General features: G+C 37.6%; 1 protein-coding gene across 1 annotated transcript; it reads left to right on the top strand.

Annotated features, from left to right (window-relative positions):
• Positions 1-2,015, top strand: LOC113691383 (expansin-A1-like). Its single transcript, XM_027209500.2, has 3 exons — positions 1-273; positions 386-698; positions 1,051-2,015. Exons 1-3 carry the CDS (start codon positions 144-146, stop codon positions 1,352-1,354), a joined length of 747 nt encoding a protein of 248 aa, XP_027065301.1. The 5' UTR covers positions 1-143; the 3' UTR covers positions 1,355-2,015.
• The last annotated feature ends 10,639 nt before the right edge of the window (positions 2,016-12,654 follow it).

Below are 12,654 nucleotides of genomic sequence, written 5' to 3'. Positions count from 1 at the left end.
ACCAACTTGAAACTCTGAAAGTTTTCATTTGTAGTTAGAGTTGAAGTGTATAACAAATTTATATGATCTGTTTCTTTATTTGGCTACCTAAATAGTTCTTGAAAGATACTTCTTTCGTACCCCCAATTTTTTGCAGCAGAAATATGGAAAGCATTCAAGTCTTCCTGTTAATCAGTACATTCGTGCTGAAGACTGTCCACAGTCTTAATCCTAGTGCTTGGTCAGCAGCCCATGCAACATTCTATGGTGGAAATGATGCCTCTGGTACAATGGGTAAGAAAAAGATCAAATAAAAAAATGTTTGTTTTTTCATTTCTTATAGTAACGAGAAAAAAATGATATTAGCATGAACACTTTATAGTAATGGAACATTATTTTGCTGCAGGAGGAGCTTGTGGTTATGGGAATCTGTACAGTCAAGGGTATGGTACAAGCACAGCTGCATTGAGTACTGCTCTTTTCAACAATGGACAAGCTTGTGGAGCTTGTTTTGAGATCAAATGTGTAAATGCTGGGAAGTGGTGCCTCTCGGGATCCATCATGGTTACAGCCACAAACTTCTGCCCTCCCAATAATGCTCTTCCAAATAATGACGGAGGGTGGTGTAACCCTCCGTTGAAGCATTTTGATCTTTCACAACCAATATTTCAACGCATCGCGCAGTATGAAGCTGGAATAGTCCCTGTTCAGTATAGAAGGTAAGAGTCATATTTCTGGTCCAGTATCCCTTTTAATTTGTCCCAACAAATTCTTTGCTCCAAACTCCAAAGCACTTGCTTGTTTTTTGGTGGGCTAGAAATTAAGTGATTTAGGTCTGTCTTGATTTGTGAGTTTTCCAGAAAAAATTTTAGAATTTTTTGACATGTTTTTTAATTATCTTTTCACCTCGTACACCTCAAATTGTTATAGCATATTTTCTATAAAAAATTTTAAAAACACTAATTCTTTTGAACACTTAATGCTCCTTTAGAAAGGGGAAAAAAAAAAGAAAAAGAATTAGCATGGAGAAACAAAATATGAAAAACTAATAGCATCTTTTGGCTTCTACAGGGTTCCTTGCAGGAAGAGTGGTGGAATTAGATTCACAATAAATGGGCATTCATACTTCAACCTTGTACTGGTGACTAATGTTGGGGGAGCGGGTGATGTTGTGTCTCTATCCATCAAAGGCACGAGAACTGGTTGGATAGCAATGTCTCGCAACTGGGGTCAAAACTGGCAAAGCAATTCTTACCTCGATGGTCAAGCACTCTCATTCAAGGTCACTACGAGTGATGGGAGGTCTTTAGTCTCCAATAACGTAGCCCCTCCAAAATGGTCTTTTGGACAAACCTATAGTGGAAGACAATTTTAACCAACCAAAAACAACTATTGTTTTAGCCACGCAATTTGGCCTAGTCCCTTAAGTCCAACTCTCCTCAACTCCTGAAAACTAATTGGCAATTATACTTACCTACACCTATATCAGGCAAGGAGGAGTGCAATTGGTTATCACTCTCCTTGCTGCATCCACATTTAGGTGCACCTCAAATATATTGACTTTTTCCTTCCAGTTCAAGTATAGTCTTTTAAGGCCTAACAATTAATACTCTCTGAGGGCATATTGAATTGTAATTCCTCTCCTTGCCCCATTGAAAGAAAGAAATTGTTATCAATAAGGGCCCTTTTAAGTGTGGCCTATGACGTTTTTTGGCTGTGGTTGATGACCATATTGTGTTACACCAGCACACACCATCAAATGGTAGTTGTGAAGGTTTCTCTGTGAGGATTTCTTCTAGATCGTGCTCTGATATTTTTTCTGAGCAATTTAATAGTAATTGTCAATGTCTGAAGATGAAAGAGGACACTTCTCTTGATTCTTCATACTAGTTTCGACTAGTGAGTGGATGTTTATCCTATTTGTGAAGCAAAGTTGTTCAGTCCATCTATTTGTGGATGCTTACTCATAATGAATATAATGAATATGCATTGGGTTGTATACAGTGATCACATTTAATGATCATTTACATTGTTAATCAGAATGTGTTCGATTTCCTAGGAAAAAAAAAGAAGAAGAAAAGAAAAAACAAATTTAAAAGAAAATTTTCAATTGGAAAGATATAAAGTAGAATAATTAAATGTTCATGTGAAGTTGGATATAAGCACGGTTCATATATTTTATTCTTAAATAATTAATTCATTCTAACTGTACAATTGCATTCCATTTCTCTTAGCAAGGAAAAAATAACATTCAAAATGTTATGACAAAAAACATTCAAAATGTTGATACAAAATTTTTCATTTGTTAAAATTTGTTGATTTCATCATAAACTTAACCGTGGGTTTTATTTTTAAGTAACAAAGGCACAGATACTAATTCCCCTAAAATGAAAGAAACTCGTAATCGCACAGGAAAACCCAATTCGTAAGGAGATAGGTTTGGACGAAATTTGGATAGGTTAGCCACAACTTGGGTGAATACCAAATTGATAAAATATTCAATATTCAAGAATATGCTCAAAGCGAACCAAGATTTGAAAGATAAGAGTTTCCACTCTAACCTGTAGAAAACCTCAAAGATTCAATATCATAAAATCACTCTACTGATTAACTATTTTTTTTTTTTTTTTCACTAAAACCTGGCAAATGCCAGAATTGTAGTACAATAACCGCATGACCACCGCGCAAAATCCTCACTCCGCTCAGGCACCACTAAAATACATCAAACGATCCCCACCCGAAAAAGGAAAAAATTAAAAAAAGTGGAAATAACAAAATGCACACTCATACTACTAATAAATAAAGACCCTCAAACTAACGTATTTAAATACAAATAAATTACTACCCCTAGCCAAACACGCCCTTAAATTATTTGACCCCCTTTGAAAGAAAGAGGTGTCAAAAAACATAAAAGAAAAGGGGAAAATCTTAGAGAAGTAAAATAATGAGCCACAGACTGAAACAAACAGCTGCAAATCTTCCACCGTCAAATCTAACGGCACCGTTAACGTCCGCTGCTGTTTGATCCGCAGCAGGGCCGTCTGCAGGAGAACCTGCGGCAGGCGGTGCAGGCGGCGACTTGTGCTTCTTCGAAGGCTCGGGAGCATCAGCCACCGGTCCCGGTGCCGGCGCCAGTGCCGGAGTCGGAGCCAGAGAACCCTTGAACAACTCCCTGGGCAACAAGACCTTATCCAGCTCAAATATAGCCAACGGCTGTTCATCGAATATCGTCGACGTTATCCTCGCCGTCACGAGTGGCGTCTTCAGCGTCACCTGCTGGCCGTCATTTTGCACAACGATACTGATTAACTATGTTCCATATAACTTTATTTAAAAGAAGAAACTTTCTAGATTAATCCCTATGGACCTAACCCTAATAACCAAATAAACTTGATTCAATAATTGGCCCATTAAGTTCAAAGGCTTAATACACATTGGCCTCTTTATTCAATAAAAAAAACTAAATAAACAATTTAGTTTAAAGCCAAACAATAATTAATTAAAATGGATATAATAGGAAAAATCCAAAAAATCACTATATGAATCGTACAAAATCTGTGGACTAGCAAACAGCTATTCTAATGTGTCCGCGTCTTATTTGAAACAGGTCTTCTTGTCACAATTTTTTTGTGTTTAGTCACAGGACGTGCCTGTGGCCTACAATGCAAAGTCTTCTGCCTCTTCCATGAACAAACTCTTCAGCCAATTTTGCTCAAACTGCATCCATATCATTCTCCTTCTTTAAAAGAATTTTGTCTTCAAATCTTTGACCTTTTCTCGTTCAAAAAGTTGTGATCACCTTGTTTAAATCCCTACAAAATAGCCATAAAAGAATAGAACGGAGAATAAGTTGATGGCTTAGTGGAAAATATTGAGTCCTCCAATGATGGCCCAATCAACAAACAATTAGATTTTGTTTCCACTCCTTTCTTAGTCCTTTAGCTCGGATTCAAATACAACAAGTCCTCATGCACTTGTTACGGGGTCAGCGGGGTACGTGTAATCTTCCTAGCCTTACGTTAGAACAAATAGTTATTAGAAAGTTTGCTATAATCAACTCCTTGTAAAATTGCAAGGTCTTTCAAGTAGAATATGGCTTGCTTACATAGGAACTATGTCACACAATAACTCATCCTTGTACTTCCCAATGCTGAAAAACCACTAGAACTTGTTTTGTAACTTGTATACTCGCATTGTTGGTAAACCAGTGTATGGTATGTGGACTCGGATAATCAATTATTGGTAGTGTAAACTTATCAACCATGATTGTACTCCCAAAGTTTGCTCAACTCCCACCATCAACAATTAAATTGCACACCTTATCCCCAACAAGACGCCTAGTGTATAAGATATTGGTGCGTTGTCTCTTATCTACGACCATCTCGACTTGCGCATTTCAGACTGTAGTCACCAAGATAAGCTCTCCATGTTCATGTTCTTCCCCATCGGATTGATTATTAGTCAAAGGAGGTATCCCTTCAAACTCCTTTTCATCTACAGACTCAACATGTACATTTGCATTAATCACCACAACTCATTTGTTTGTGCACTGGAAAGCTTTGTGACCATGTCCATGGCACTTCTAACAATGGATATCCCAGTTTCAAATAGTAGAAATTGCAGTGTTGCTCAAGACCTTAGGCATTTCCACCTTAGGTTTTGAAGGCACTGTGAGAACCCTCACTTAAAAATATGAATTCTCCCAAAAATTACTTGCATTACCCTAAGGTTAAATCACTTATAACAATTCCATGCATTGCATATTATTGCTTTTACTTGAATTGTAACATTTTCTTGAGTTGGCTTTATTTTATTTCACCACATATAGTTTGTCCAAATATTCTTTTATTGTGGTTGGGACTTTATATGATAGTTTAGAGGTGTTAAATAGATATTGGAACATTTGGAGTGTAGAAACTTCATTAGTCAAAGATTAAGGGAAGAAAGGGTCAAGATTGGGCCAAGTGGCAAAACCCTAGCCATCCACCTTGTTTGACCAAAGGATTAGAGGAAATTTAAACCATCTTGGAGCCATTATTTCCCTAGCTTGGTTGACGCTCTTGAAGCTTCCAAGGGAAGGAAGAAAACTCCATCTTTTTGCTTTTAAAGCCTTAGTTTGATCTTGAGCAAAAATCATAAGAGAAGGAACTTGAGTTAGTGAGTGAATCACCTTCAACCCTAGAGTGTGTTTCAAGCCTAGAGCTTTGGTTTTGGTGGTTTGTTTTGGTGCTTCAAGCTTCATATAAGAGAGATATGCGAACCTTAAATCCTAGCTTTCTTGTACCATATCAAGTATTTGAAGTTTTGATGGCAAACTAGGAGTCAAATGGATGTTGGTTGTGGTTAAAATTCTTGAACTAAACAAGTGGTAGTAAGGTTGGTTGTTTTGCATACCATGTGTTTGATGAATTGCTTGAGCTTTGTTCATAGCTTTCCTTTATATATTTACATGTTTTGGACCCTTTTTGAGTTAAGGATAACACTTGGTATGATGTTTAAGTTAACTACAATGAAAGGATGAAGGTTGGTGAGATAAGTGAACTAGTGGACTGTTTTTCTTCTCCTTGGCAGACTGGTTTGGTAGAGGAGGTTTGTGACAGCCCCACCTCTCCCTAGGGCAAACCCTAGGATATCAGCGGACTGCCTGCCCAGCTCTCGCCAGGACTCAGTCATTCAAAGTACTAATATCATCAATGAAACGAATGTAACATTTGACAATGCAGGGGATTGAAACACTAACTCAAACATAATCACTAATCCAACAATTCAGCTTAGTACATATATCATCGCATGCCACCTTACCACGCTTCACTCAAAATTACATAATATAAATCACCCTTAAGAATTTAAGCTTACAAGTTTGCTTAAACGAAAGTTACAACCTCAAAACGCAAGAACGGCAAAATAAAGCTAAGAAATCCCTCGATCAAATCCCTTCCCGATCTGTTAAGGAAAACAAAAGGAATGGGGTGAGCTAAAGCCCAGTGAGGTTCCAGGTAAACAAGTAAACACATAGCCACATAAAATCACAAAATAGCCAACTAAACACCGTACAGTAAAATAACTGTTTAATCACAGTTCAATTCAAGGATACGGGTGGCTTTCAAAAGCTAAAGGTCCACTTGAGCTTGATCATAATTGCCTCATGTTGACACTCCATCAACACTTGTAACAGTATATAGGTCCGTAGAACACCACTTTCACCCATCTCCGTCCACCAAACAACCCCCCACCGGGCCTGCACTCCATAAACAGTAGTTTGGTAATACTCGATGTGACAGTCCCACCTTCCCCTAAGGCGAACCAAAGGGGTTAGCGGATTGCCTACCCAGCTCTCGCCGGGACTCATTCGTAACTTCATCAAAACCGGAAGAAAACTTCACAAATCAAATCGAATTGGACGGGCCGCTGCCACGTCATCATCCAACCAGGTACAAGCAATCATTATGTGACATGAGAGAATGTACATTCCCAAATACAAATTTCACTTCAACATGAGGAAACACATTAATATATACATAGTAGTATGTTTACAAACCAAAAGGAACCATTGTATTCAAATACATTTAGGGTTTCCAACTTTCAAGGAGCTATACAAACTAGTAGTTATATAAGCTCAATTCGTTCTTCAAAATGATCATTGGTCCAAAAGACGATTTCCTGTAAGGAAAACAAGGATAACGGGACGGGGTTGTCGCGCCCCATTTTTTGATAAATAAATAAATGGTTTAAAAAATGTATTTTTTGTGATTGGAAAATGAATTGTGGTTTAAAAAAAAAGAAAAAAATGGGTCTAAATGGGGGGTTGAGAATGCGACGATTTGACCCAAAATTATAGTTTAAAAAGGGTTTTTGAAATAAAAATTGGAGTCGCCACTTGGTAATGAGTTAAGATGTACCAAGTCACCAAAAAATGAAATTTTTAAAGAAAAAATAGGAAAAAGTGGTAAGAAACCCCTTTTAAACGACTCCTAGTCCACGTAAACCAACGAAAAAGGTTCGGGAGTCACATTTGACGAAGGGGAAGGCAATGATAAAAATCCAAGGCACCCCTTCGACCTAGCCAAGGCTAGTTGCGAGATTTAATCAAAGATTTTCTTGTTTTAACCAAAGAATTTATTACATTTGGATGCACTACATGAATGCATACCCTAGACCTAGGGGTATTGGGGGAAATTTCTCTTCAAAGGTTGAGTGGTACCAATCACATTAATTGTGAAGCCCAATAACGATCCTTTGAAGAAGTCACGAATAATGCGAGTGGGATGCAAATGAATGGAATGCATGTATGCAATATGAGGATATGAGTTTGAAAAAGTAATAAAAAACAATAAATATGTGAATGAAAATGTGCACGTGAGTGGGCAAGGTACGGTATGTGCAATGATAATATGAAGTGCATGTGTGCAAGTGATGATAAAAGTGTTCGTTTGCAAGTGAAGAAACATAAAGGTGCACGTGTGCAAAATGGGAGGAAAAATGAAAGTGTGATGAGGGTATAAAATGGTAGAGTGGATTTAAAAATGCATGAGCCTAGGGAATTCATGCATATTGGGTACGGGGAGACCTAAATCGTGACTCAATTTGCCCTTTTATAGAGGGAATACAAGCGTGTTAAGGCTTAGAAAAAGCCACACTCGTCTATATCCCATATTTAAGGGGACTCTCAAGCAAATGAACCCTATAACTAGCATGAAATGCAAAAATCCTAAAATGGAGGGAAAAGGGGTTCGGGGGGCATGCAAAATGATAAAACTAAAAAGAATGCATGACATGTAATGAACATGCAAACATGTACTAACGAGGGGAAATCCCTAAGGGTCTAGCGTTGGACTAGCCCATTCTATGAATTCCGACTAGCGTTGGACTAGTGGAAACGTACATTCATCCATCACATTCATTCAGGCTATGGAAAGCGAGTAGACATGCCAAACACTCATAAACACGTAGCACATAACATTTAGCATGCTCGACTAGATGCAAGGCCCTAGCAAAGCAAATTAACACGTAGCAACTAAGCATGCAAGACACATAAGACAATTAAAGCCCTAACTATTACATTTGCTAGTTAGGCACATGACTTCGATAGGTCTTCATTGAATGCTCCTCCAAGCCCTATCTATTACATTAGGGAGACCCTACTACAATCTAAAAGGGGGAAAAGGAATAAAATAATTAAATCCCTAACTATTACAAGCCAAGAGGTGTACACATACCCCATAAAGAATAACGTAAATAAAAAGCAAAAGTAAATGACATAAATAAAAGAAATTAAAGAAAGGCTAGGAAAGCAAAGTAGACATGCAATTCACTTATCACGTTGGATCACATAGGAGAGACACAAAAGGGATAAAAGAAATTATACCGCCCCTTTGAATGGTGTCCAAATGAAAGAAAAATGGCTTCAAAACAATAAAGAGGTCAAGGTACCACTTTAATGCAAAAACAAAGCTCACTTGATCGTAAAGCTCCCAAAGTCATGACTTAAGTGCAATTGACAAAGCATGGTAGCTAATTGAAGCAAAACAATCAATGAAATTGCAAAAACTAAAACTGCCAAGGACCAAATTGAAGACATTATTCAATTGGTTGGGTCAAATCAGAGTTACTTGGGAGTTGGGGAGTTTAAAAGGTAATTTTTAAACATCTGCATGCATGCATACGTAGAAGACTTAGACTTCTGCAATTAAAACTAAAACAACCTGCTGCATTTTTAGTTCAAGGCTATAAGGGGAATTTCCAGCCACGATTCTATCCAATTCATTATGCAAAAAGGTTTTTCCAACACCAAGATTCTATCCATCATCCACTAAACATGCAGCTTCATTGAAAGGGTGAAACAAAAAATTGGAGCTGACCATTAAGGGGAAAGAACTAACAGCAAAAGCAAGAAAATGTTGCTGCAATTTTATAACTTCAACGAATCCCTTTTCCCGCAACCAAAGTTCATGCCATTTCCTTACTCAAATTAAACACATTCATGCCAACAGACCAGGAAGAAACATGCTGGAATTACTATCTAATAAAAACAGCAAAGCTTGGAACCGAAATGGAAGGAAACAACAAGACAAGGCCGTAAGTTTCTGGTTCAGCAAACTGAAACGCATTTCCCAGCAAGTACTTGGGCATGATTCAAATGTTTTTTTTTTATTTTTGTAAACCCAAAGACATAAACTCAGCACTAAGCTCTCCAACTCGTCTCTTCAACACAAAATTAAGCATGCAACCCAAGTGCAAACTCAGAGAGCAGCCATGGACAGAAACAATAAAAAATGCAGCAATTTCTACTTCTTTCATTTCAGCTTAGATATATTTGCGTGCAAACATTCAAACAAGCTCTACCAATATGTCATATAAAAACCAAATGCAAGGAATTCACCCCCCATTATCCTCAAATACCACCCAAACATAAACTGCCTTGAAGATTCAAACAAAGACAATGGACAAGAATGCAGCAACAGAAAAAATGAAACTCACGGCAAACACCCTCAGCCTTCTATCATGGTATCTAAACCCCAACAAAACAAAACTCAAACAGCCAAAGGAAAAGTCACAGCTTCCGCATCTTGCTACTTGAAAAGGCAACAAGCACGCACAAGAGATAGCATCGAACAACAAGCAAGAAAATTCAAAAGGGATACAAGCCATTCCAGCCTTCAGCAAACAGAAAGATTAGATTTTTATCAAGATTGCTGCTAAAAAAGATTTTAATCAACAGAAAAATTTGAACTTTTCCACAAAGCCCTTAACAACAGAGACAAGAAAAGAAGGGAAACAAGACAGAACACAAGATTCACAGTTCATCTCTAGCTCAGCAGATTTACGGAAAAGAAGAAACGGGCCAGACTTCATCCAAGGGCTTCAAGTAAATAGCTTTGATGAGGAACTTGGAAGTATACCTTGAAAGGGTGACAGAAGCCAATGCAATCTGTAAGAAATCAGCCGATGAAGGAAGTTTCCAGCAGTTCCTCCTCCTCTTTCCTTGTGTTTCTCGTTCCTTTTCTTCCTAGTCGGCAAAACCTCCCTCTCCTTGTTCAGCCGAAAACCTCTCTCTATCACTTTCTTCCTGGCTTTCTTTTTTTTTTTCGTCACTTACGATTCTCCCTCAATCCTCTCACAGCTTTTTCCTGTCTGTTTTCAGTTCTATTCGGTCTCCCTCTTTCCTCTCGGGTGTATCTTTCTTTTCTCCCTAGTTCTAGCCGTCAATCCAAAACTTTTTTTTTCCTCCTCTGCGGCTGATGCCTTCTCTTTCCTTTTATATTAACTTCTCAATCTCCTAAACCCTCACCCCAATGGTGAGGATGAAGGGCTTGTTACTTCCATCGAATCTAGCCATCCAACGGCCTCTGTGATTGTCCTTTGCACGCTGCAATTTTGCAGCGTGCATGCCGCGACAAAAATTTTTTTTTTTAATAATAACTAAAATGAAATTAAAAAAAAAGAAAACTATTTAACTTAATACAAAAATGTAAAAATGATATTAAATAAAGAAAAACACTAATTTTAAAAACATCAGACAAAAATAAACAAACTAGAAATAATAAACAATCAAAGTTGCGATTTTTCCATTTTTCTTCTTTTTTTTCCCTTTTTTTTCGTTCTTTTTTCCATTTTCAAGAAATTCTATGCTAAAACTTAAAAACTTAAAACTAAAAAGTGAATAAAACTAATATGACAAATAAATAAAAAAAAATAGCAAATGAATTAGACAAACTAAAGAAACTAAAACAAAATAACAACTAAAAGTGCAAAACAAACAATAATGAACTAAAATGCAAACAATCTAAAACAAAATCATGAATTAGATGCAACATACAAATTATCCAAAATTTGGTGTCTATAGTTTGCCCCTCTTTGTCTGAGTTTTGAAAAAACTTGAGACAAAGAAGTAGACACCAAATACTTACCTGTGTTATTTGGCTGCAAAATGATCCGAACGGACAGGAATTCTAAAACGGGACTGACCCGAACAGGAATTAAACGGGACTGACCCGAACAGGAAATTTAAAATGGGACTGGCCCGAACAGGAATTTAAAACGGGACTGACCCGAACAGAGATTTAAAACAGGACTGACCCGAACAAAGATTTAAAACAGGACTGACCCGAACAAGAATTTTAAATCATGGGGTGCTCACTAGTGGGACTAACCCACGGCTAGTGGCGATGTAAATGAAATGCTCACTGGTGGGACAAACCCAGTTTTGCCGAGGTCGGAGGGATAAAACCCATGCCCAACGAAAATAAAAGCGGTCAGTGGGATAAAACCCGAGCCTGCCGAGGTCGGAGGGATAAAACCCGTGCCCAACGAAAATAAAAGCGGTCAAGAAATTGAATTTGATTTTCCAAGAAACAAGAATTTGAACTTGATTTTTGATTTTTGACATTTTTTCTTTTTTTCAAAAATAAATTTGCCCCAGTTGGATGAATTTTTGCAATTTGAGTCCATAGTTGATTCGGTATCGCCATGTCGCTGCACCTTTTGATCAAATTTAATTGCAACATTTTCAAATCTGCCTTTGTTCCCCGGAGGCCTCTTTCCAACACCAATTCCAGTGCGAGGTGTGATTACTTTCTCCTTTGCATGCAATTTTTCCTGTGAAAGAGAGGAAAAAAAAATAAAGAAATTGCCACCACCATTTGATCTATTTTCCTTCAAGAATCGTGTAAACATGAGTCTTTCAATGCCTTTATCAACTTTTGCTGCGGCAGCCAATTGAGTTGGATTTCTCACCCTGATGCTTTTCCGATTTTCAAACTGACTAGGTATGTGCTTTGCCATATTGTGAAGTCTGTGTAGTTGGCTTGGCTGAATTTCAACTGTTCCCAAAAGATGACTGAATCCAAGCATACTTTTTGCAATAAACCACGGGATTGTCATTCACCACAATTCAATAAAGAATGAGGTATGCAAGAAATATTCATATGTCATGTAAAAATGAATATACACAAAAGTGCACACCTAACCATTTGTGCTTAAATTCTACAAAAATGCCATGAATGCAAGTAATTTGGAAAAAATGAGTTTCCTAAGAATGTATTTGCAAAAAAAAAAAAAAAATGTTTTACAAAATGACACAGCTTTGGCCAACAGATGTCATATTTGAATCTTTCGGGTATCCTTGTTCTGGGATTCAGTATTGGCAGAAGTTTGACAAAAATGAGGAGAAATCCGCATGAACCAGGTCGCCAGCCGTTCCTTCTCGTGCTCGCTTACTGCAAAACCTTACCTTGGCGCCCTTTCGGGTTTTTACCAAGGTTGCCCCACCCTTTTCTGTTTTGTTTTGTTTTTCTCTTCTTTCTTTTTTTTTCCTTTTGTTCGTGTTTTTCTCTTTTCTTTCTTTTCTTTTGAGGTATCCTTTTGGGTTTTCACCTAAGGAAGCAAATGGAAGAGCTCAACCATAATCGACTCAGAAATGTAAGTTGAAAAATTGCTGACATCAGTAAAACGCGCTTCCCTTATAGACTTAAGCGAAGGCATCATGGACATCATTTGTCAGTTGACTAGCAAACTTCCCAATAGAAATACAACAAGTGACGAAAGCCAGGATTTTGGGCTTTTGTAATGAGGTCAGGTGGGGTGTTTTCAAGAAAAGTTGAGGCTTGAAAGCAATTTGTGCTTATGAGAGGTGAAATAACCTGAGATTGCATCATTTTGCAATTATCTCCAATTTCT

The sequence above is a fragment of the Coffea arabica genome, chromosome 6c, assembly GCF_036785885.1.
Source record: "Coffea arabica cultivar ET-39 chromosome 6c, Coffea Arabica ET-39 HiFi, whole genome shotgun sequence".
Classification (NCBI taxonomy): Eukaryota; Viridiplantae; Streptophyta; class Magnoliopsida; order Gentianales; family Rubiaceae; genus Coffea; species Coffea arabica.
This window is presented reverse-complemented; position numbering and strand designations above follow the sequence as displayed.